The sequence below is a fragment of the Periplaneta americana genome, chromosome 16, assembly GCF_040183065.1.
Source record: "Periplaneta americana isolate PAMFEO1 chromosome 16, P.americana_PAMFEO1_priV1, whole genome shotgun sequence".
NCBI lineage: Eukaryota > Metazoa > Arthropoda > Insecta > Blattodea > Blattidae > Periplaneta > Periplaneta americana.
The window spans coordinates 89,914,074-89,940,637 of NC_091132.1; the positions used below are offsets into that span (position 1 = coordinate 89,914,074).

General features: G+C 36.0%; 1 protein-coding gene across 4 annotated transcripts in view; it reads left to right on the forward strand.

The window, feature by feature from the left end:
- Positions 1-26,564, forward strand: part of CDase (neutral ceramidase) — a 440,785-nt gene that overhangs the window by 375,820 nt on the left and 38,401 nt on the right. For all 4 annotated transcript variants that reach the window (XM_069812523.1, XM_069812522.1, XM_069812521.1 and 1 more), the window contains exons 11-12: positions 3,814-3,909; positions 11,948-12,115. In XM_069812523.1, coding sequence (XP_069668624.1) covers positions 3,814-3,909; positions 11,948-12,115 — 264 coding nt within the window. The remainder of the gene's footprint in view (positions 1-3,813; positions 3,910-11,947; positions 12,116-26,564) is intronic.

The window sequence follows — 26,564 nt, forward strand, 5'->3', positions numbered from 1 at the left end:
AGGCAGGCTCACCTCTGTATGTTTTGAACAGTGCGCATAATCGAATTCGCGTTCTCCTGTCCTTGAGTGTGTCCCATTTTAATGGTGAATTTTTCCGACAACACTTGAGAACCCGATTTTGAATCTTTTCCAGTGTCTTAATATGTTGTAATCTGTAAGGATCCCAACATGCAGCACCATATTCCATTACTGGAGGTACTAGTGATTTATATGCAATCTCTTTGGATTTATCAGAGCCTTTTCTTAGTACCCTCATCACAAAGTGTAACGCTCTCCAAGCTTTTCCCGCTGTGTCTGTAAGTATTATATCTCATACAAATCATTTAATGATATTGCACATAATGCTTTCTTATTTGATTTAATGTTGTTAAAGTGATAGTTTTAGAATAATCTTGGTTTGATATTTTTAGTCGTGTCCGACACTATCGGACACTGTGTAATCAGGCAGTATCGGACATGTTATTTTGTGGTACTTATAATTTTCTTCGTAATTTAATTTAATGATTTGTAATTTATAGACCGTAAATGATGTCAGAAGGTAATCATAAACCATCCAAAGGAAGATGAAACCTAGAAGCCAAAAAAAAAAACAAAACCTCAAAGAACCAGAAAGAAACATATCTCTGAAGCTATGGAAACTGCCTGCATTTTGTGTGGAGAAACATATATAATGAAGTCTGAATCCAATGCTCGTCTTGTAAAATGTGTGCTCACGAAGCTTGTAGTAATGTTCCGACAACATCAGACAACTATGAATGTTATTATTGTCGGTATTAAAAATATGTCCGGTACTATACTCCAATTTAAATATATGAACATTTTTTTATGTACACTTTATTTCTTTACAACATTTTTTAGATTCATATTTCAAGTGTTTATATTACAAATAATAGCTGTTTTGTTAAAGGAAAAATAAAGTTAATATAATAATTGTTCTTTTAACTGTAAGAAAGAACCTTAAGTGTGCAGTACTGAACGAACTCCACCTATGTTCTAACAGATAAAAAGAATCTGAGTAATAAAGCTTGAGAAAAAGAAACGTTCATTTAGCATAAAATGACGGAATACAAAACACGTCAGTATCAGGATAAGACTTTATTAGAAGTGTTACCGAAATGAAAATGAAGTACCGGTACTGTTACTACTTTAGAGATTCCTTTAAAAAGGTCTTATTTTACATTTAATCACATTTTACATGTTCCCATAATTTGAGGAAGTGATTATACTCGTACATGACTTCCATTTCATTTTTACAGTAAGAAAACACTAAGTACACCTTCGTACCAGACACGTTTAACCATATTACATGCAATAATAATGCTGACAATCCAAAAACTATTAGGCCTAAAAATGGGAAGGAAAATGTTTATGCCTGGACGAACCGGGGCTAGTTTCTATAACATTTGAGACGAGGTTAAATAGAGTACATTGCTGGCGTCAGTCTATGTGATCGCTGGGGACTGGCTCATATCTTAAAAGGGTAGGGGAGAAGTGGGTACAGTGAGACAGGGAGAACAGTGAGACATTTTTATTAGAGTAACAGTATTTTCATACTCGATTTGATTGTAGTTATAAAGGTGAGTGATGAAAAAATAATTCGTAAAATTTTGGCTTGTGTTTAATGAAGGTTATATTGGATATACAAATGAAATAGAAACATGAATGTTTTGTTGCCTAATACTATGGTATTTGAAATTATGTTTGGCAAAGTTTCGTCTTTCTTATTTTGATTATGAAGTAATGGCGCCATTTTTAAACGAACTATGCTTAAAGGGAACAGTGAGATATGCCATTGAAGGGTACACTGAGACGTCTCACTGTTCCCATTTACCAATGATTTGCAAAAATAAACTGTAATTATATTACATTTATCGGTAACTAACATTAAAAATGAACATACTAGTAACCAATTTAGGAACTATAGCTTAAAATAAGGGATACATTACATTTTAATGATTTCTTAGGCCTAAATAAATAATTATTCACAAAATTTAAGAAAATATTAAACAATAATAAATAATTAAATTCATATAATTATAAGCTTTGTTGTCACCAAAAATTCATTTTATTTTTTCGCAAAAGTTTGAAAAGTCATGGAAAATTCACTTTTCCAAATGTTCCAGATGTTTCAATGGTTTCGAAGTCAGACATCAAAATTATTCTAAATAAGTCTACAGAACATGGCAAGATAAAGAGACAGCAAGCTTTCTTTTCTTTTGAAATAAATGTAAATAATTTCAATGTCCGTTAATAGACACTGTGGTGTCTCACTGTACCCTCCTGATTGAGAACAGTGAGACATTTGCATTTTTTTGACAAACACGCATTGTATATTATGTCCTTTATCTATTAACACTTCTGTTTATGTATTATTATATATGTATATTTCTATTTCACTCGATTTTAAAAAGTCTTGAAATTTCACTTGCATACATGTCTTAATATTTTGTGTCTCACTGTACCCACTACTCCCCTAATTAGAACTGAATTCATGAAATCCCGTTTCAAGCACACAAACTAAATTTTTAATTATTACTTAACGACGCTGTATCAACTACTCTGTTATTTAGCGTCGATGGGATTGGTGATAGAAAGGTAAATGCGTTAGCTTCCCGCTGCTTTCCGCACATCACTCTCAAAGTCGCTTACTCCAATATTCGTTTTTAAGTTTCATAATTGTAGACTACACATATAGGCCTACAGATGTCATAACTTGAATAAACGAATCACTGGTGTTATAAATGGTGGGTTGGCAACCGTGTTCGTGCGTCAACTGTGTTTCCGATGTCATATCTTGTTATTGTTGTTGTTTTGTGTTTATTGTATTGGATTGCTTCTGCACGTAATAACGCTAGTTTCTTGCATTCGACATCAAACCGATCCTGAATTTTGCAAACAATTCTATAGACTGATGAATCCACATTTAAGCTAAACGGCAAAATGAATCGGCATTGTGTAAGGTATCCTAAAAAATGATGTTTTTTTTGTCAGAAACCGAGCAGCATCTGCATCAGTTGCGACTATGATAGAAGTCATTCGTGAAAATCGATGCAAGTCATCATTTATGTTCTGCCATTTGTAAATCAGTGCCTAAACATTGCGAATTGCGTATCGAGAAACAGGGCCTCCATTTTGAACAATGTCTGCAAAGGAATGTGTAATCAAATATAAATTGAATGTAATTAAATGTAAGGAAGTGTTTGGAGAGAGCGACTTTTAATCCATTCTGTATATCCCCTAGGCACTGGCATAAAAAGAATTATGGTTTGTTTAACGACGTTCGCAATTGCAGAGGTATATCAGCGTCGCTGGTGTGCCGGAATTTTGTCCCGCAGATGTTCTTTTACATGCCAGTAAATGTACTGAAATGAGCCTGTCACATTTAAACACACTTGAATGCCATCGACCTCAGCTGGAATCGAACCCGTAACCTCGAGCATAGAAAACTAGCGCTATATCAACTACGCTACCTAGGGCGACGGCACTGGTACATTAAAATTAATTCACATCGCGGGTTCGATAATGATCGCGAAGCGACGTAATTATGTAATCACTCTCTGATTTTTATTATTATTTTTGTTTCATATTACGTTACACAACGGTATTAAAAATTTCTTATTTGATTATCAATACCGGCCAGGCTGATCGTAATTTTTTATGCTACTGTAAAAGGTATATTATATTTTTTATTTAATTGTAAATGCAGTTGGTAATCTGCATTGCCACTGTCACTTAAATTTAATACTGTTTTCTATGCTATCAACAAAGGGAAGAATTTGACGATTTGTTACAGATTTTGTGTTTGTTACACAGGTGCAGCGTTATGAAGGTGCATCAACTCTGTACGGCCCGCACACGTTAACTCTGCACTTGAATCAATACAAGAAATTGGCTGAAAATTTAGAGAAAGTAAGTACATCCATTCATTGCCAAATTTTAGAACTCATTAGAAGTTGTGTGGATAGGGGAGCCTGATATTAATGGAATATTTCATTATTAACGCTTAAATCGGATTCTCGGGTTACTTTTAAGGACAGATTGAGACACAGACTTGAAATAAAACAAGATTCGACATAGAGTATATTTCATGAAACGAATTATTCAGTTAAATATAGATAGTTTCGCATCTGGGCTTTTTTCGACAAAAGAAGGCTGCCTGAGCAGTAGAGTACTTATTACACTGAACAACACATTTTTTACTTTTTGTCTTGCTCCAAAATAAAAATAGGTGAATATAATTAATATGTTGCCATAAATCTGAATTTAAAATCCAAATTGCACCAGCACGTACCATTTTCCAGAGAAAGTGAATTGAATTTCTTTATGAAAAAAAAATATTTTTTTATTTTTCACTGCTATTGATAAAATTACAATAGAGTAGGGATTCAAAATGCCTCATAATACTTGAAAAAAATGTGTACTGGATAAAAATACGATATTACATAGTTTAAAACAAAAAAACACTGCAACTATAACAATATTTCATGTGTATAATGAGAAAAATTTCGGAATTTGAACTTACCATTTAAAAGGATTTTCTGGATGACCTCCGTTTATAACTAGACCCGGGACTGTCTTTCACAAGGAACCAACAATAGTCTGCAAGCATGCTGGATGATGATCTTCCTTTAAATCGCCTTTCCATTTCAGATATTTCTTCATGAAATCTTTCCCCATGTTCATCGCTTACCGCTCCAAGGTTGGAGAAACGAAATCCAAATGAGAAAGTATAAAGTATGTTTTGAGAGACATATTACATCCCATTTTGTCATATCCACTTAACATGATTTCCACAAGTTCGATGTAGTTGTCTGCCCTAAAATTTCCAAGGAAATTTGAGCAAACCTCTTTGAAAGCGCTCCATGCCATTTTTTCTGTAATGGAAAGTTTTTTCTAAAAAAAAAAAAGAGGCAGCCATAACTTTGTGGATTTGTGGACAGATGAAAATGCCCTCTTTTAATTTGCCATCACTCAAACTGGTAATCGTTTCTTTTAAATACTGAAAACCACATCCTTGTTTGTTCATTGCGTAAACCTCACTTTGAACTGTTATGAAAGTTACTGAATAGAAGGCATCACTATTTGTTTATTTATTAGAAGTGAAAAAGAACATGCCAACAACCATAAAAAACAGAAAATAGTTCATAAACTTATAAAATACGTTAGTTTTTGTTTTGGTTTACAACCCCCAACCCACGCGAGATGTTTCCTGGGAGAGCACTTATTGAAAAGTGAAATCATAGTATATCTTAAAAACCTTACGTGATACGAAGAAAAGAGATGCATTTTCGGATTGAGGGCATACCAAATCATAACGGTCACATTTTTTTTAAATCGAGAAAAATTCTTGTTTTCAGGGTTACCTGAGTATCGAAAGGTCTAGAGTTCGTTCTTCAGTATAGAGTTTCCCGACTGGAGCTTACTGTAGTTTTATACCATATTTTGCAGCGTCTCAGTTGTTTGTTGTTTAGTAAACTGTCCGAACACAAGTCTGAACCTTACAAGTGATACCAATAAAGCACCACTTATGAGGCAACTAGGCCAGAAGATAATGTGGTAGAGTGGCCAGTGTCCCAGTGTTGTACCAAATAAGTCGCGCCTGAAATAATGATTACTGCAAAATTAAAATCTAAATATGATTCACAATGAACACGAACGTTACCTCAAAACAACAATGCAAATGAGTCGCAACAAATAGTCTCATTGAAAGGTAATACGAATATAAAGAGCATTCTTAAACACACTCCAGCCTCTTCCTATCAAAATTTTTTGAAAGGCGGTGAGTGATTATACGCCGGCGTCCCTACAGGTCCGTTCACGATTCCCTATGCATGCTAGTACTACTCCACCCTCTTCCGCAGCGATGTCAAAGCAAGCGCATTTTTCTGACCTTGACGTCATGCGTGGGCAGCAAGCGCTAAGTATGGAAAGAGGAAGGGTTGTGTATATGAATAATCAACCTGTTGGATTAAGAAAACAGTGGTTCACAAACTTCTAACGGAACGTGAAATTTTATGTCGTTATTTTTATATGGCTTCTTTCTGTTTAATATTATCTATATTGTCTGTAAAAAAAGTACTAACATTGATTTCTTAATATTGCACTTGTGTTTTAAATCTTAATAACATAATCGAGAGTTAAGAAGGAATATTCACTTACTGTAAATTCCATATTAGTATAACATTATACTGTATTAAGTGGATGAAACGCATCATTCATAAAGAAAGTGATATTCCAAAGAAAGAGATTGAGTATGACATGATAAGTTGGAATTTATATTGATGGTATCTTTAGCCTTACAAAAGTAATCAATAAACTAATCAAAATAATATTACAGTACAAAGCAAAGTTACCTAGGTACTGTATTTGTTTTAAGTGTAACTAATATTAAATAACAAAACTCTTATCGCATTATGCTTTTAAGGTGATATTTGTGAGCAACTTCCTATCATCAGAATATTAAATTATTTTCTCGAAATCTGCTGAAGCTATAGAGCTGACATTTTTACAACTCATGAGCACGTATCTTTTGCTTATGATGTAACAGTAGTTGCTTTGTTAATTCATTTCCTTACAAACAATCTCCATGGGAATATTTTCAAAATTTTCAATACACTATCTTCAATAATACGTATATACGGTATATTAGATTTACGAAAACATTCTGTAAGGCTATTAAATAAATAGGCCTATACCTGAAAATTTCACTTTTCTATAAGAAAAGTTGAGAAAATACTTCTTTTGACTAAAAAAAAATCAAACTTGTGAAAAATGAGCATTAAAATTCAAACTTACATTCTTATAAATAAATAAATAAATAAATAAATTATAATGCACTTATACTTCTCAGGAAAATCTAAAAATTAACATGGATACAGTTTTAATAAGTTCTCTTCCCTTTATGTATTGAATCAGTGCTGGCCATCCCTGAATATAGCTCGACCAAGCGGCATATACCATCTCTTTCGTCTGTCTCTTTCCTTTCCGCTGTAAAGCGCTCAGGCTCTCCTGGGCTCTAAAGCGCGCTCTTGCTCATGTGGGCATGAATTGACATGCCTACTCTACCGCTTAGTTTCCTCGGAACGAGCGCTCCACACTACCATTTTATATGCCGATGAAACATGACTATAGTCCAGTGGTCGTCAGTCCTCGCTGAAATGGAACAGTGCAATAGTATGTTGTGTTATGCAATGCTTAGATATTAAGTCATCGCATATTGAAGGCGTACAGTATTCCAGACGTACAGATATTTTCGAAGTCCCAAAAAGGAGGTACTGCGCATGATCATAGGACGAGCGACCAGGTTCACAAGAGAATCACTGATTGAGGTAATAACATTCGTTCTGTTCCATTGTATGTCGTCCCTAAGCAGCTATAAAGAAGTACCAGAGAAAAGAATTTTGCGTAAATAAGTAGGCTGTAAAGACAGTAAATGAAAAGAAAAAACAAAACAAAGAAGAAAAATGAATGAGAGGAAAACAATTTCATTCAAAGGAATACATGACAGAAGAATCAAACAGGCGACCGACTGCATGGGAAGCAGGAGCTCTTTCCAATTTACTAAAACGGTCCTTTATAGAAATAGTCTTTATGAAGCGATGCAATAGGCCTACTCCAGGACTTACTTAAGGGAACACTATACTGAAATTACTAACTTTAATGTCTTCAAAGCTAAATTCTCAAAACGTTTATCACTGGTCTGTCTTAATAAAATATTGTATCGAACCCTTAAAACTATCGAAATTAGGTGAATCTAGCTTCATAAGCATAGTAGTTATTGATTTTACTATTGAGAGAAAATTAAACGCAGAATAACTATGGAAAATGGCATGAGAAGATGGTTTGTTTCCACAACTAATGCAAAATGTGTGTCATTCATTTAAACTAAATTAAGTTAATGTCCAATTTCAGAATTTAAATATTGAACAGCTTTGCATAAGAAGTTCCTTGATTATTCTTAACAGATATTCAGTTATATGGGTCCTTATATACATAGGATCAAAACTTACTACAGGGTTTGCTGTAAAATTAATCAGTAAATTACTAGGATTTTGTATTATAAAAGAATAAAAAATAAAAATATTAATAATCATACAAAATTCCTAGCAATTTACCGATTCACTGTACAGAAAAACCCAATAGTAATGTTTGTTCCAATGTATATAAAGAATCATATAAGTGAATATCAGTTAAAAGTAATGTAAATTGTAGCGCAAGCGACTTTGACCATCTCGCATGACAGCCTGACTGACGACTGGTCTGCTCATTGTTCAAGATATCTCACAACTACAGAGGTGAAGCGTTGTGGATCCGTCTGTTCACGGAATGATATGTCGGTAGATGCGAGATGGTCGCCCCGGTAAGCGACTTACTTGTGAACCGATAGTTTTAAAAGATTCTCACTATGACTATATAATGAAACATGCGGATAAACGTTTTTTATGTGTGATTTCTTCTCTGTGATACCAAAGTGCTGTATATTAAAGGAATATTAGTCTCACATGCCCAACCTCAATCTTGATATGTCGATTTTAATTCTGGAAAACGTTCGTCCTCGTATCTAAGATAAAACAAACATGAGAACAAGGCATCGAATGCGCTGAATATATTTTTGCTTGAAAAAAATTTTGTGGAAACTTGCCAGATTGTCAAGGCGACATTATACATTTTATTGTTAAACTGACTTCGAGAGATTGAGTGCACGAAAACTGCCATTTTTCAAAAGAAGGGACAGTCTGTAGTCAGTCTGTATTCTGCTTCGCTTTCTTGTCAAGCTGCTGGATAGTAAACGTATGATTTACCATATTAATTTTAATTCTATTGTAATTACCTAATCATGGCGTGAACAAAGAAAGTTGACGGGCCTGATATGGCCTACGCCCTACAAGTTTCAGTTTAGGCAGCACTGTTTTAAGATCATCGTTAACGAAATTCTGCACCTGATCAACACCGAATGGAAAATTGTGATGGGCTTAAATGAAAGGACTAGTATTCACAGATATAGGTACGATGAAAATCCTAAGCTTCAAGCCTGAGGTCGAGAATGAACTACCAGGCATGAAATCTGTGGATATGAATTCAGAAGGTAGCAGTGGTTTTTCCTCATAAACCCAGCGAAAAGAGTATTACGAAATGTGTTTCTCTATAAATCTCTGAATTTGTTTAAGGATTTATTGGCTGTTTAGAGAAGCGCTAACAATTTGACTCAGTGTTGCAAACTCGATTCTTAAAAACAGGGTATTAGAGGTGGGGAAAAATAACGTAACGGTTATTTTGGAACATTTCCTTGCTTGAAACTGTTCCAAAAAGTAACAGTACACCTTGGAATACTACGTTTCAAATTAACAGTGTTGTTCTGAGCTAGTGAAAAATACTTGCAGTTACAAAATAGTCGTTTCATTTGGAACTACATTATGACAATGCCTTTTCCACAGAACGTAACATGTTTGGCAATATTGGAAGCAGTGGTGCCAAATTTTGGAAAATACTTGGTGGACTCAAACACTTGCGGTATAAGTTAAGACAAATAAATGTCATTAGTAATAATGCAACACGGCAAATTATTGGGTGTGCTTGGGTCTTACGAGCCCATATAAGTTGGCGCCACTGATTGGAAGCAGAAAAAAAAATTATCTTGAAACTGATGTTACTGAGTGTAGGACTCTATCAATTATTAACATGATGCCTGTATTAGAGCATAGTAACTGTATTGTGGATTTTATCAAGGGAGATGATATAAAAGTTAAGTTTTATTTACAAATGTTTTCCATTTTTAGTTTCATTACCAATTCTTGAAATTAAACTAAAGTCTGTTCAAACATGAGTGTGTTGTAGCCTTAGTGGGTGAGCATAGAATGTTGAAGATTTTGTATTTACAAAAATATCAAGGTTGTAAATTTTTCTATTTCCTTAGATTACAATGAGATTAACACTCTTCATGACTGTATTATGAATTGAGCAAGGCCGAAATGATTATAGCTTTTATTTACTAATATTTAGAGAAATTGAACACCACTGTAAATTAGAGCTGGACAGAATAGGAAGAATAGGTTAGGTTTTGTTCGTCATTGGGATCCACTTCGATTTCGTAACCAATTTACAAATAATTTTAAATTACATTAAATTTCCCGCTTCGAACAAACCTGATCTACGATATTAGAAAACATTTTTTTTTTTCCACAAATTCACATCTCAGCTCATTATGGCATCATACTGGATCACATAGCATACAGGGAAGTATATGGTCATTTAGCGTCCAAAATACCATTGTTATATTACATACTACTGTAGAAGGACGTACCTGTTTAAAAACACCACTGTTCTATTAATACTAGTTGTAGCCTATGTAGGCTACATGTTCCAAGGTACCACTGTGCACTTATGTAGTTTGGTATTGTTATTTCGGAACTGTTATTTGGAACCTTGTATGTTCAAGGAACAGGAACCGTTGGAACTGTTACGAGAAAAATAGCAACTTTTCCATTTTCTACCAGCTAATGGCTCTGAAACAGTTCAGAATTCGCCAACATTTTATATTATCAACGTAAATGTGATTTTGTATGTGTATGTATGTATTTATTCACACTGCAATGGGTATATACCCGGTGGCAGTGGTAACTAATTACACTCAATAATGACAATAATAAACTTATTAATTAAAAATACAGTTAATAATAATACCAATAATAATTAATACAAATAATTAATACTAACAATAATAATAACAATAATAACAATAATAATAATAATAATAATAATAATAATAATAATAGGGAATATCCTAAATTAAATGAAGCACGATCACTTAAAATAACATTTAAAATAAATCTAATTTGTATCTTAAATCTAAGTTCGAACTAATACCCACGAGTATGATATGTTCATATCTGCACAAGTACCTTTCCACATTACACTCATTTCGCTGTCAACTCACTCACTGCACTGGAACTACGACACATTTCACTGATTCTATCCTGATTTCACTAACACTTCAAAAACATTTCACTGTTCAAATACTTTGCACTGCCACTATAAACTATAAAGCGTCACTGACAGGAACACATTTCACTGACACAACACACTTCACTGACACAACATAATTCTCCACTGATACAACACTTCAATAACAAAATATAATTTACATCCTTTAAATACTGTGTATAATTACCGTCTATTAGTAAAGTCCTTAAGCCTATTTTTAAATACGTTTTTGGTTGTTGGTAAAGCCTTTAGTAAGTCTGCAGGTAAAGCATTCCAGTCCCTGATAGTATGATTGAGAAAAGAAAACTTTCCACTGTCCGCCCTCCGTCTTCTTTCCCTCAATTTATATGAGTGGTCGTTCCTTGAAGAGTAATTTGGCGATTGCAACCTATTTTTTATTTCTCTCCAGGCAGGCTCACCTCTGTATGTTTTGAACACTGCGCATAATCGAATTCGCGTTCTCCTGTCCGTGAGTGTGTCCCATTTTAATGGTGAATTTTTCCGACAACACTTGAGAGCCCGTTTTTGAATCTTTTTCAGTGTCTTAATATGTTCTAGTCTGTAAGGATCCCAACATGCAGCACCATATTCCATTACTGGACGTACTAGTGATTTATATGCAATCTCTTTGGATTTATCAGAGCCTTTTCTTAGTACCCTCGGTATAAATGTTAAAAAGCCCGCTAAGTCCCTATATTATCAGCAATACAAATTTTAGATGCTAAACATTGAAAAACGTCAAATCTAACGGGAAAAACCGCTCAATTGGCGATACTGATACTGGCGATGTGTTCAAGATTGATATAATCAGTCTCTAAGTCTGTTATATTCTATTCTACCACAACAACGTCAGTGAGTTACCAAGAATTCATGAGATACTGCTTGGAAGAGTTTTGAAATCTTTGTAACAGAATTGATTAGGTTTTGTCACAAATAATATATAATATATTTTTTCATCTTTCCGCAGAATTCGAGGCTTGACAGCGGGCCGATACCTCCAAATCTGTCGGACGATCTCGTGTGCCTGGTGACTCCGGTTGTCTTTGACACTCCCAAATGGGATCACAGGTTTGGAGATTGCATAAGCCAGCCACCGGAGAGGGTAGAGTCTGGCATGACTGTGACAGCCAAATTCGTAAGTACACCATGAATTAACAACATAATAAAATCGGAGACTATGGTATGTCCAAAATTCATAGTTTTTATAAAACTAAAACTAAATCTTGCAAAACTGCAGTTATTTACCATGACTACCAGGGCTACAGCCAGTGTTATCGAACTATAGATTGTTTCCAATTGTGTTTCCAATCTTAAAATTTGTAGATCAGTATTTGTTTGCCCATTTTTCAATTAAAGTTTAGAGCATAGGCTTACTATATTTGACACTAACAGTCTGTAAGCGATATTAAAAGCACAGACATTGTATGTCCAATAGGAATCATTTCAACATGCTTGAATCATAGATCCGTGTTTTTTATTTTCTTAATTACATTACAGAATATGAATCAGTAAGTAAATTAAGTTCACAATGCTGCAGGTGATGTCATCTGCAAACTGTGGCAGAACACATTTTTGTATCCATCAAAGTAGTGATAGTTTGAAATGTTCAATAAAAATATAGTAGGTATGTCTCGACACACCATATCTATTCATACAGTTCACACCTGTGGAGTAACGGTTAGCGCGTCTGGCCGCGAAACCAGGCGGCCCGGGTTCGATTCCCGGTCGGGGTAAATTACCTGGTTGAAGTTTTTCCGGGTTTTCCCTCAACCCAATATGACCAAATGCTGGGTAACTTTCGGTGCTGGACCCCGGACTCATTTCACCAGCATTATCATCTTCATATCATTCAGAGCTAAATAACCTGAGATGTTGATAAAGCGTCGTAAAATAACGTAATAAAATAAAAAAAAAAGAATCTATTCATGCAAGTAAAACTAAAATAATGTGAACATACCTTAAGTCAAGGTGTTTGACAGAGTGGATTGGAACAAACTGATGAGGATCCTGAAAAAATAGTTGTGTATTGGAAAGAGAGAAGTCTGTTCAGTAATCTTTATGTGGAACGAGTCAAAATCAGGATAGGGGAAGAAATGTCTGAAGTAAGTGAAATAGGGAGAGGAGCACCTACCCTGTTCAACATCTATCTGGAGGATTTAGTAAAGAACTTTTTCAGAACAAGGGTGGGATGATAGTAGGAGGAAGAAGAATAAAGTTCATAAGACTTTCTGAAGATACGGCGTTGTTAACACAAGAGAAGACGACACTAAGGGACATGCTACTGGAGTTAAATGACAACTGTGAGCAATATGAGATGAAGATAAATGAAAACAGATGAAAACTATGGTTATCGGAAGAATAAAAAGAAGGTAAACGTGCGAATACTAAATGAGGTAGTACAGCAAGTGTACAGCTTCAAATACGTGGGGTGCACTACAGTTTAAGCAGCAACATGAGCTGCTACCAGGCAGTGAAAAAGGAGGATAGCAATGGGAAAGGAACCTTTTAATAGAAAAAGGAGCATCTTCTGCGGACCTCTGGAAAAAGAACTAAGGAAGAGTGTAGTGAAGGGCTTTGTGTGGAAAATGGCATTGTATGGGCAGAAACATGGACATTACGACGAAGTGAGGAGAAGCAACTAGGAGCATTCGAAATATGGATATGAAGAAAAATGGAGAATGTGAAATGGACAGACAGAATGAGAAATGAAGCTGTGTTGGAAAAAGTGGGCTAAGAAAGAGTGATTCTAAAACTGATTAGAAAGAGAAACAGGAATTGGTTGGGTCACTGACTGAAAAGATACTGCCTACTGGGGATGCACTAGAAGGAATGGTGAACGGGAGAAGAGTTCGGGGCAGAAGAAGATATCAGATGATAGACGACATTAAGATATGTGGATCATATGCGGAGAGTAAGAAGAAGGCAGAAAATAGAAGAGATTGGAGAATCTTGGTTTGCAGTGAAAGACTTGTCCTTGGGCAAAACACTATGTAGGTATGTACCTAAGTCAAATTCATTACAAGTGACGTACAATATTGTGCAATAGAGCTTGTTGTCAAGTCAATAAGCAAATTCCACATTATCTGGACACACAATACTTGTAAATTTTGTAAAGTTGTTTAAGAGACTTTAAAAAATAGTATTAACTCAAAATTGGCTGCGATTGGACATAATGTTTGTGCACTAAGTCATCGATATGTTGTCATGTAATACAGCTGCTGCAGTTTACACGCTCATAATGGTTAGTAGAAAACCTTCCAAATAGTCTAGCAGTTAAGATTTTCAATTCTAATGAGTGGAGGAAGGGGTTGGAATTAAAGGCTTGTATATACAATACTGCCGTTTTATCTATATTTACTCGTAATAGTGAATTTATACATCTGTCCAGCACCATTACGTCGTGGTCTAAGGCATCCTGCTTAGGGCTTGCGTTACGGAATGCGCCATTGTATGGAACCAGTGTCCACCCAGCATCGCGATGCACTTGGCGAGCTACGATAGGTAGCAAAATCCGATTATGAAAGCCAGCTATAACGGCTGGGGGATCATCGTGTTAACCACACGATACTCCCATTCTGGTTGGATGATCGCCAACCTCTGCTTTAGCATGTGGACGTGAGTCCAGCAGCCGGCTGGTTGGTTTGGGCCCTTAAAGAGGCTGTAGTGCCAAGGATTATGATGATGATGATGCTGATGATGATTATTATTATTATTATTATTATTATTATTATTATTATTATTATTATACTCTTACAATTCCCAATTTTTACTAAACTATATTCGTGTATTATTACCATTTGGATATTCATTCATTCAATCATACATTCACAGTTTTCTGCCCAAGGGTAGCCTTTCACTGCAAACCCTGCATGCTCACATATTTCATATTTTCTGCCATCGTCTTAGTCTCAGCATATGATCCATGTATCTTAATGTCTATCATCTGATTTCTTCCCCTGCATCGAACTTTTCTCTCGTTCATCATTCCTACCAGTGCATCCTTTAGCAGGCAGTTTCTTCTCATCCAGTGACCAAACCAATTCTTTGCTCTCTCCCTGATCAGTTTCAGCATCGATATAACACGAAAAAATGATTGAAAATAGAATACTACAGTCGTTTTATTCTAGCTTATCAGCGTCCTCAGTCTGTTTACTTTTTTTTCCATTCAAATACTGTCGCCCTTCTTCCAATTTCTTTCTCTACCTTGTTCAATTATTCTTCTTTTGTTTGTCATGTTGCTTTCCTTGTCTTCTTATCTTATATTTTTTATTTTCTTTCCTTTCTCGTTCAAATTCCTTTCCCTTTCTTTCCTCTTTCGTCTTCGTATTCTTATTTTATTTTGATTCTTTTCTCCGTTTGCTTTCTTCTTATTCAGCATTCTCATTACTTTAATCTAAACTGGATATCGATTAACTGTTCAAAAATGGGTTTAGTATTTGTGTTCTGTGTGCGCCATCATTGATTGTATCGTCAAAAAATAAAGGACCTCTAATCCTATGTGCAGTTATAGCGCACCATACGCCAACCTTCTCATCATATAAAGGAGTTTCATGAATGAGATGAGGATTTTCTGTACTCCAGTATCTATTGTTTTGCTTTATAACATGATCATATGAACTATAATTTCAAACAATTCGTTTTCCGCAACGTTAACACCCACTCAGCAGGTTTCTTTTTCAAAATAACGTTTCGGCTTCGGTGAATCTTCACTTCGGAATTTAAGAAGATTGTAAAAATTACTTGTTTGTACTGTATGTCGTCTTCTTGCCAGGAGTCGGCCTGGGTAGCGCAGTCGGTATAGCGCTGGCCTTGTGTGCTCGAGGTTGCGGGTTCGATCCCGGCTCAGATCGATGGCATTTAAGTATGCTTAAAATATGACAGGTTCATGTCAGTAGATTTACTGGTATGTAAAAGATCTCATGCGGGACAAAATTCCGGCACACCGCCGACGCTGATATAACCTCGGCAGTTGCGAGTGTTGTTAAATAAACCATAATTTAAAATATTTTCTTGCCATGTCCTATGTTTTTGATAAGTCTATCAGAAGTGAAAAACAGTTTACATAAGACGGGGCGATAATAATGTTGGCCTTATATCTTTCAAAGTTGTAACATTCATTCCACTCCTCATCACAGCTTTTTTACATCACGATTCTTGATGACATTGAGGTGTTTTATGAAAAGCGAATTTCTTACTGCATATTGGAAGACCAAAATAAATTAAACAAAAGTCTCCTTTGGTGGAAAAATTTAATAGCTTGTTTTTATCATCTTCTTTTCAAACTTTGAGCAGCACCACGTCTCTACTTCCGTCGCAAATATTCATAAATATTTAACTTGCCAATTAATTTCACTCTTTTGTTTCCATTTAGCACTTTCATTATCACTGAACTTCGAACCATATGCTATCAAATACATCCAACTTACAACTACCTGCTTATTTTCCTCATTTAAAGGTAAACGCTTTAGGTTTGCTGAAACTTTCGAATCAGAAGTTTTCAGTCGCTGCACGCTGGCCGGAGGGGTTAAAAATTCATGGTCACCTCATGACAAATTTATCGATGACGTCACTAGAGATACTAAGTTAAGACTTTGCCTTGTGTGTACTAATTATTTTTAACAAACTTCTTTCTGGCTCCGCGCTGTTAGAACTGACGTAATGGTCACGTCTTTGTGCTTCTCCGCCTGCCTAGCAAATGACTCATCAATCATTAATGTAAAATCAGCCTCGAAACAGACCTCGAGTGTTAAGAGAGGAAAGGAAGGTTCTCGACGTGGTTTAAACTTCAAAGTTCCTTAAACAGAGGCTATATACCTTTGGATAGGCCTAATAATTTACACCTTCTTTAAGCAGTAATATTTTTTTTACTGCTCCTTTGTATCAATGTCTCTGGAACTCCAGTAGTATAAAGCGCGGCTCTTTTAGTGGCCTGAATAAGCGGATACGTTACACTTTTCTTAATGCTTCTTTATCACATATTTTTTTTATAATATCATTACTCATAGCCATTGTTGGAATTGAAGAGGGGGAAGCTGGGAAATTTCTCCACCTTTTTCTTTTCTGAACTTCTGTATCCCTGTGTTCACTTCCTAACGGTGAAAGAAAATTCTCCTATCTGATTATATGTTTCAATATTATTAATGCCATGCCAGCCTGAATAGCGATATTTTCCCTGAAATTGCATTTCCGAAAACTCACTTCTACTGTCTGTGTGGCGGTAAAAATAAACCTGTTCTCCTCTGGAATGAATTTGCTATACAGGATGATTCACGAGGATTTACCGCCCTTTACGGACCTAATTTCCGAAGACATTATGAGCAAAAAAAGTCATATAAACATGGGTCCTATTCCCAATATTTACAGAGTTACGTTTCACTATTGAAACGTATTGCTGTGAACGCGTGATCTTGGTCAGCTTGCAGTCAGCAGCCAACGCGAGCACTACGAAAATCAAAGATACTGTTCTCCAACCAGGAGAGTAACCGTGAAAGGAATGTGCTTACTATTGCGTCATCTATTGGAGCGAAGTAGATATTGTACTCCAACCATGAGAAAGTCTCAGGGGAATGAGACGCAACGTGGTAATGCTGTGAATGAATGTTGATGTCATAACATGTCATAAGGTCACACACGTGGGTACACGCATCTCTGTTGGCTAACTCTCAAAGCACAAACGATAACACTGATACACACATATTTATACTACCCTAGTTACAAAATTAGATCACAGTTAATCTCCTGGTCTTCTAATCCCTTCATACAGGAAAGAACATATGCAGGAGAGCGTATGTTTTTTAAACTGACGTTATAACGGTAATATTATCTATCTACTTCTCTCCAATAGATGACGCAATAGTAAGCACATTCCTTTCACGGTTAATCTCCTGGTTAGAGAACAGTAGATAATATTACTGTTATAACGTCAGTTTAAAAACCATGCGCTCTCCTGTATATGTTATTTCCTGCATGGAGGGATTAAAAGACCAGGAGATTAACAGTGATCTAATTTTGTAACTAGGGTAGTATAAGTATGTGTGTATCAGTGTTATCGTTTGTGCTATGAGAGTTAGCCAATAGAGATACGTGTAAACACGTGTGTGACCTTATGACATTTTATGACATCAACATTCATTCACAGCATTACCCCGCTGCCTCTCATTCCCTTGAGACTTTCTAGTGGTTGGAGTACAGTAGTCGTATGCAGTTACGTAGAGAGACGAGTGCCGTTCACAAGTGTGCGGTCAAGTGTACTCAAGCGGACTGAGACATTTTTTACCCAAGTCTGACAATTATGATGCAAAATTGAGCTGCAAATAATTAAGTCGGTGGAAGTGGTGTGATTTGTAATAATTGTTGTGATAAGAGCGTAAGAATAATGTAATTTTCTAGTTAAAAATAGTAAAAGATGTCTGTACGAAGCAACTAAGGAGTTCACAGCACATTTTTAGCTTTATAATACTTTCCAATTAAAGAAATGATAGTTCGGAATGGTTCATTCTCTATTTGTATTATCATTTTACCTGCAAACTAAATAAAAAACTTTAAATTAATGTAACTGTGAAAATATTGAGAATAGGAACTATGTTCATATGACATTTCTTGCTCAAAATGTCTTCAGAAATAAGCTCCGTAAAGGACGGTAAATCCTCGTGAATCACCCTGTGTTTAGCTTATTATGGGCAGACACTGAACTCTCAGTGTACGTGAGTTACAGGAAGGTCATGCAACTCCTTCCGTGCGCCGAGGGACGTGACATCTTGTCGCTGTGTAGGGACCGAAAATCCGCTATCTGATTATGAGTGCCGTTTGTAAATATCACCTGGAATCAAACATTAAAAAAGTTATTCCGTGTTAGACTGTGTAATTTTTTTTGGAACTATGCCAGAAATACTGTACATTTGTTGCTATTGTTTTTATAATACGATTTTGTAATTGACTTGTGAATTATCTGGTAACTATTAAATCATAAGGTAGGATAGAAATAGTTATCATGACGCTAGGGATTCAGAATATTATATTAGGTGCCACAATAATTAAAACGGACGTTAACAACAACAGTAATGAAAGAAAAATAATGCATAACTTTATAACAAAATTTAAAACTGAATATGTTATAACTGATATAAAATATGCTAAAAAAATAAAATTTGTATGTCAACGAGAAATCACTCCTATACATTATTATTAATTCGAACTCCGCATCTATTACAATGAAAGAATATACTTCTGATATTTATACTGAATCAAGTGGAAGTATAGGTCCAAAGCACGAAGTAGCAGCTAGGAGCATTCCCTCTCCCCTCACTTCGGAGGAAACCAGTAGGAGGAGGAGGGGAAAGTTGGCAGAGATTTTGTGTTTATTACTCACAAGCAGGCTTCGAGACTTCGGACCCAATAGAGCAGTTCAATGGGAAATCCGCATAACGGCGTACTGAGTATAGTGGTAAAGCGTACAGTGGGTGGGGGTACTGTAGAATGAATCCCAACAAATACGCGAAATAAATCGCTATGTATTTGAAGGTTCTGATGTATAATTTGGTTTTCATACAAACTGTGTCTGAAACTATTACACGGTTAGAAAAGTCAGAACAAGAGATGCCGGAAGCCCTCAAATTAATTTAGAAAATGATACATAAAGTACACCGGTTACGGAACGTGTAAAACAGAAGTGGAAATCAATTTTATGTAGAAATAAGGGATATGGAACATTGTGTAACATAAACAGCAAATTAGTGGACATAGAGTCACCCGAGAATAAAGGACTGTTTCTTAGAGACTGCAATGATGTTAGGTTTATTCGTTTTGCTCCTATCACGTCATGCGACGTAGAGCGCAGCTTTCTACAGTACAAACTTTGGCAGATAACAGAAAAAGATTTACGTGTGAGACACTGAGAATGTATCTTGTAGTAGGTACATTGCAATTCGGTACTATTACTGCACTTCCTAAAGACGACCAATAGGATAAATTAAAAAATTAAAATTGCTACATGCTTATTTCCACCACTAACTGTGTATAATTAAACACAAATGCATATAAAAGACAGGAGAATAAATGCTTTTCACATTATTTTGACATTAGCATTGTGTAATGCATATTTACTTTCAGAATGTACAGTTACCCTTAAAAGGAATGAGACGACTCTTGGTCGTCGGAAGTTGAAGTTCTACAGCGCGGTTCACTCGATATCGACGTAACGATACATAACATGAGAAATACAGTAAGAATTGTTACGAGGACCACAACAAGGACAAGGACCAAAATAAGAATCACGAAGAAGACAGCCATTTAAGGCCACGATTTCACAACATAGCTAGGGTCACAAGCTATCATTGCTTCTCTGTATCGAATGGCAAATGCCTGTTATGGGATCTACATTCTAGACTGCTGTTGTCACCGTCTTGTCTCAGTAGCTCTTATAGTAGCGTATCGGTTCCACTGCTTAACCGAAACGTCTCGTGTTCGATCCCAGGTGAAACTTTTTTTATTGAGATGTAATTAATTTCTTCAGAGTTCCTAGACCATCTAATTTGTCGAAAAATATGAATAATTTATGCCCAATTTCTGGGTCTCACAAGTGGGCTGAACCTCGTCAAAAAAATAAATCTTACTTGAAAGTTAAGAGTATTTTTCCTCAAACAAAAATCACAAGAAACAAAAAGAGACCTATCAAATTAAAATCTTGTCCACATGCCATCAGCTTCTATTACAGCTCTAAGTCGGTCCGGCATGGATGTCACGAGATTGTGGAATAAATTCTAATCCCCGGCGAGATCTTCCCAGGTTTCAACAACTTGATCCCACAATTCGTCTCGATTTTGAGGGCGTCGGTGGGCATAGGTGGCTATCCTTCTCTTTTTCAATTCCGCCCATAAATATTGATGACATCCAAATTAGGTGACTTCGGAGGCCAATTAATGATTTCGATCTCGGGTCTACTTTGAAACCATCTTTGAATGCTTGCGGCATAGTGCACGGGATGGTTATCCTGTTGGAACAGCAATGCTCCTTCGGGAAAACGTTCTAGGGGCGGAAGGAAGGAATATATTTTCCAGAATGTGCTCGTAAGTTCCCGTATTAAACCGGCCATCGATGCGTTCTATAACGCTAGGTCCATCGTAAGACATCCACCCCAACACGATATCACAGTCTACTATATACAGTCACGAAGCTTGAGTTTTGAGGGTGCTAGAAACAATAGACTGTGACGGTACTATTTTGCATTGCCTGTAATGAGGCGATATTAGCGATCCTAGTGGTGAGCAACAATCTAATGTTTGCATATTTACTACGTATTGAGCTTCGCGACTGTATATACAAGACTGTGACAATATGCTAAAGCGCCCCGATCTTTCACGTCGGTGCACATAGCGCTGATCATGTGGGAGACCATCCTCACGATAGACACGGACAGGACTTCTGTAATCGCTCGAGATGGTTGTTTCGTCGGAGAAAATTACATTTCTCCAATCGAAATCCACTCGATTGGTAACGAAGGCAAGACGGTCGACAGCTTGTGCTTCCCCCAATATTTTCATTTGCGCAGCCCTCCGGCTCCTAATACCGCGGTTCCTCAACCTGCTGATCACAGTCTGTGAAGAACCGGGAAAGTTAGATGCTGCTCTTATTTCGTTAGCAGTCCGAAAGGGGTCCTGTCGAACTTCCTCGAATAAGAGAGCATCCTCTTCCAATGAATAAATCCGGGGACGCCCAGGAATATGGCGATTTTCGACCTCCCCTGAATTTTGGTAACGATGACCCCACCTCTCGGCTGTACTTCCAGAAACACCGACCAAACGGCCAGCAGATCTAGCCCCATATCCAGCCTCAACTAGAGCTATAACTCGCTGTCTCATGTCACGTCGGTTCGCCATTACGATGAGAAATGAGGGATGACGATAATACTTTATTGTAGACAATGACTATTTAACGTGATATAGAATTATTGAAATAAGAGACATCTTGCATAGTAAGAGTTAATAAATCAACCCTAAATTAAATATCTAAATAACAGGATATAACAGGAAGTCCAACTGTTGCGAAACTAATCAAATTAAATCTAATTACATTAAGTAAACAAACCCCAAGTTATGACACCACATTGCTACAGCTAAATTGTAGGTTATTAATATAAGCATTGAATAGGTCTGTGCTTATGTGTTGGACGACAAAACCAAACATCGAAAAGTTCCAATCTTGCCGAGGAATGTAACTTCTTGCTTTTTATAATGTAAATCAGACTTCTAACTACAATCATTCATATTTATTAATATTTATAGCCAACATTGAATTTATAAAGAAAAGACTTTAGAAATCTCATATGGAATTTGTGATCTTAGTGACATAAACATAGATTATCTCTCGGAACTTTTCCGCAAAAGTAAATTAAATTCACTCCTTGAAACTGGAAATCTTAGTCGTAGACTCATTTCCCCACCAGCATACAAGCTGAAGTAGCACAGCCATTGATAAAAGTTTTGTACACTGAATTAGACTGAATTCCTATTCGGCAGCACCTATAATCAATGGCTTGTATGAACATGATAAACAAATCCTGTTTCCAATGTTACTGAACAATTTCAAAATATTAATTTAAAAACTAAAAAAGGATCGTAAATGCTATATCTAGTGATTATTTACATTTATGTCTACAAAATGAATCTTGGAAAAACGTATATGTTACTGGTACTACTGATATTAAGAGTAAATGTATTGTATTTTTCACTTCATTTCAGAATCACTTCAGTGGATGTATTCCACTCAATGTTGTGAAAAAATTCAAAAGTAAAATCATGTAGATAATGCAGGGACTTAAAAATCTCATGTATTAAAAAGAAGAATCTATATGTAATGAGCTGCAATGTAACCATCCTCATATTCTTAAATACTACAAGAAGTACAGTGTAATTTATCAAAATTTATGAAAGAGGGAAATAGAACACATTTGAATAGAAAAGCACAAAATCCAGATAATGCAATTAAAGCTATTCGGAATATTATTAAAGTTAAACTTGTAGATATCCTAAGAAAGAAAATATTTTTTCATTAAAATTAGTGATTATAAAGTAGAGGATCCCAAATCTATTGCAAATTCTTTTAATGTCTTATAGTATATAGTACGAAATATTATTGACAACTTAAACATTCAAGATTTTGCAAAAGATACTGCAATTAGTTAACACATGCATTTAATAGTTAGTATTAATATATGTAATTAATCAATAACTGCAACAGTGCTTATACATTCAATCATAACATGAATTAAATTGAATGCACATTAAATTAAACACGTAGATAAAATAGTTAAAATCAACTGAAGGGGTGAGAATGAAATAATCCAAAGCCACACTTTTAACAAAAATTGTTTTGTGCGAGTGCATTTATGACACATATGGGAAAGCTACTACTAAAATATTGTAATAATTACTCAACAAATGACATGGCCTAAGTACTCTAAACCTTAGTAATGGTTTGTCTGTATGGCTTAGGAATATATTTTTAATTTTATTTTAATTGTTAGTTTTTAATATATATATGCATTTACATTGTATGTGTGTGTGTATAAATACGTTCATTAGATTAACGTTTATAATATTATAACTTGTAATTTTGTAATTTCTGTGATCATTAACACTTAATCTGAGGACTTTGTAAAACTCTATTTCAACGTTATTTAGGAAAAAAAAAATCGTTGATATAGACTAAGAATCGAACTCGCTCTCTTCTACACAACACGCAGAGATCTTAGCGTCTGAGCTATTGCAACGACACGAAAGCTTTACTTTCTGTGCGGAGTGTCGATCTAGTCATGAAAGTCCATTGTCGATTTAACTACACGATTTACGTATATATTTATCTCTTATTTACGTAATATTATCATATTTTTTGCAGTTTTTGAAGTGAATTCCGGAACGATGCTAGTAACAAACCAAATAGCTTGAATCTAAGTAACTCAATATTCGTTATCTTGTGTATCAGTGCTCTGGTCTCTGATCATGCGCAGTGTTTTACATCTGAGACTTATGAATATTCAATCGTCTCATTCCTTTTCAGGGAAACTGTACATATATGTTTGTTTCCCCATACTACCGTACCCTACTCTAAATAGCAACGTTGTTACCTCAACACATCTCTATCTACCTGCAGTGAGTCAACAACCTATAATGCATGCACAGTAAACTTATTGTATCGGGTCCAAAGTCTCCAAGCCTGCTCATAAGCGTGGAAGTTACAATACGACAACTGAGGTAAGAAGTCTTCATTTGTCTTGTTGCGCCGGAAAGGCGGATAGCGAATTCTGTTACTATTGTCTGACCCCAAGAATGTTGCGAGTAGAAGGAAGTTAAAAAATACAGAGTGTTAAAAAAAATATCCACTATTTTAGGAGGTGATGGTATGCATCAAAATAAGAAAATTATGTCTAATAAACATGGGTCCTACAACATATATTTTCTGAAATCTGTACACATGTTCATAGGAGGTGCTGAATGTGACGTCCATTCATGCCAGTGCATTTCTTTGCCCTACAATACAGCAGACTACCAGATAATCTTACCTTAGTTGACACTCTTGGGATGGAATACTGATACGTCTCAAGGAATACTGAAAAAAAGTCTGGTTGTGGATATGAGCGAGGTTGAGGAAAGATGGTGTTTTGAATTTTCGTAATCAGCATGTATGGGCTGATGAAAATCTCCATGCAGTTGAAGAAATAAAGCATCATCACCGATTCTCAATCAACATATGGACAGGCGTTCATGGCAATAGATTAATAGGGCCATACGTGCTACCACAGAGACTTTCAGGACTTTCTTATTAACGTATTGCCTACCTTGCTGGAGAATGTGCTATGTCAGCAAGACTACAGGTGTGGCTCATGCACGATGGCGCACCAGGACATTTTCTCCGCAATGTGCTTGAACATCTGACGTTGACATTTCAGGACCTCTGCATTGGTCGGGGAAATCCCACATCTTGGCCTACTCGTTCCCGAAACCTAAATCCTCTAGACTTTTGGTTATGGGGACAAAGGAAGGAACCAGGCCAATTTCAAAGAGTGCGTGATTCCTTACGCCAAAGGGCAGAGGAATGCATTACCATGAATGGACGTCAGATTGAGCACCTCCTATGAACAAATGTTCAGATCTCAGAAAGTATGTGATGTAGGACCCATGTTTATTACACATTATTTTCTCGTTCTGATGCATACTAGCACCTCCTATAATGTTGGACACTTTTTTAACACTCTGTGTAGATACGTCACGGAACTCTTAGGAGTCGGTTTTTTCTTTTCGAAAGTAGTAGTAATATGTATTGCTCTTATCTGCACTTTAATAAACTGTATTCGCCAATATGAAGGAAGGGAAGTGTAGTGAAATGACGAAACGGGGTGATGTTATCGTGATAGTTATGAAGCTGCTACAATTTCAAATTTAATGTTTCTCTTTGTCACGTTTCTTTCCTGTACCCTCGCAAAGCTCAGGAGCCGATTTTACGACAGTTAACACTTGAAATTTACATCACTAATTACTGAATCTATCTACAGATCAGATATGAATAAAATAAAAATATAATTTTTTCCAGCTTTTCGAACTAACGAGTGTTATGTAGTTGCAAACCATATTCGTTACAATATAAGTCGAGAAGATATGAATGGCAGTGGCTCGTTTGAGTTTGCTCTCTCTGATTGAAAGCGTTCATTTCGGGCACATTACTTTTTATTGCTGTATCTTTATTATTTAAGTCTTCTAAAGGAAAGGCCTAATGTTGGTAGATAAAGCAAAGTGGGTTTCTTTCAATAATTAACATCAGTCGCGATAATGGAAGTTCTTAGTTATGAGCTGTTGCCACGGCTTTCTCCTTCACCGCTTTTTCTTATAGTCTGTTATTTATTAAACGGTGCTGCATCAACTACTACATTATTCAGTGTCGGTGGAATATGGTTATACCAAGTTGATAATTGACGAGATGGGACGAGCATTCGCCTCGGAAAAACCCAACAAGGCAATCAGCCTAAGCAGGAATCGAACCCAAGTCCTCGGAACACGGGATCGGCAGAGGGAAGCGCTATCCCCTTAGCTACGCCGATGGCTTCCTTCATTGTTAAAAATAGAATATGTGCCCATACTTAAATAGGCCTATTCACAATTAATTAAGGAACAATCTGGCGATATGGAAATTACTCCACGTGTACTTAAAAGCTGTCAGTAAAGAATAACAGAATCTCATTGCCGACAACGACATGCTGATTGGTGCGGCACGACAAAGGAACACTCGGTGGTATTATCAAAAATCAAATTAAAAATGAATTAAATTGAAAATAATGCCGAAAGATAGAGTGTGAATACTAGCAAGTGAAAAAATACATAAAACACTTTTTTTGAGTTTTATATTTGAAGGAATCCATGAACAGGGACATAAGTTTATGCGTAAGTTCAAATCGCACATTTATTTGACATCTGTACCTACCGTTTGGCAGACTATTCCAAACTTATCCAGGGATGCAGAACTGGGGAAAAGAGGGGTGAAGCATGGGGAAAGAGTTTCTTCCCCCGGCATTGGATTACGTATCTGTGACGTTCGCA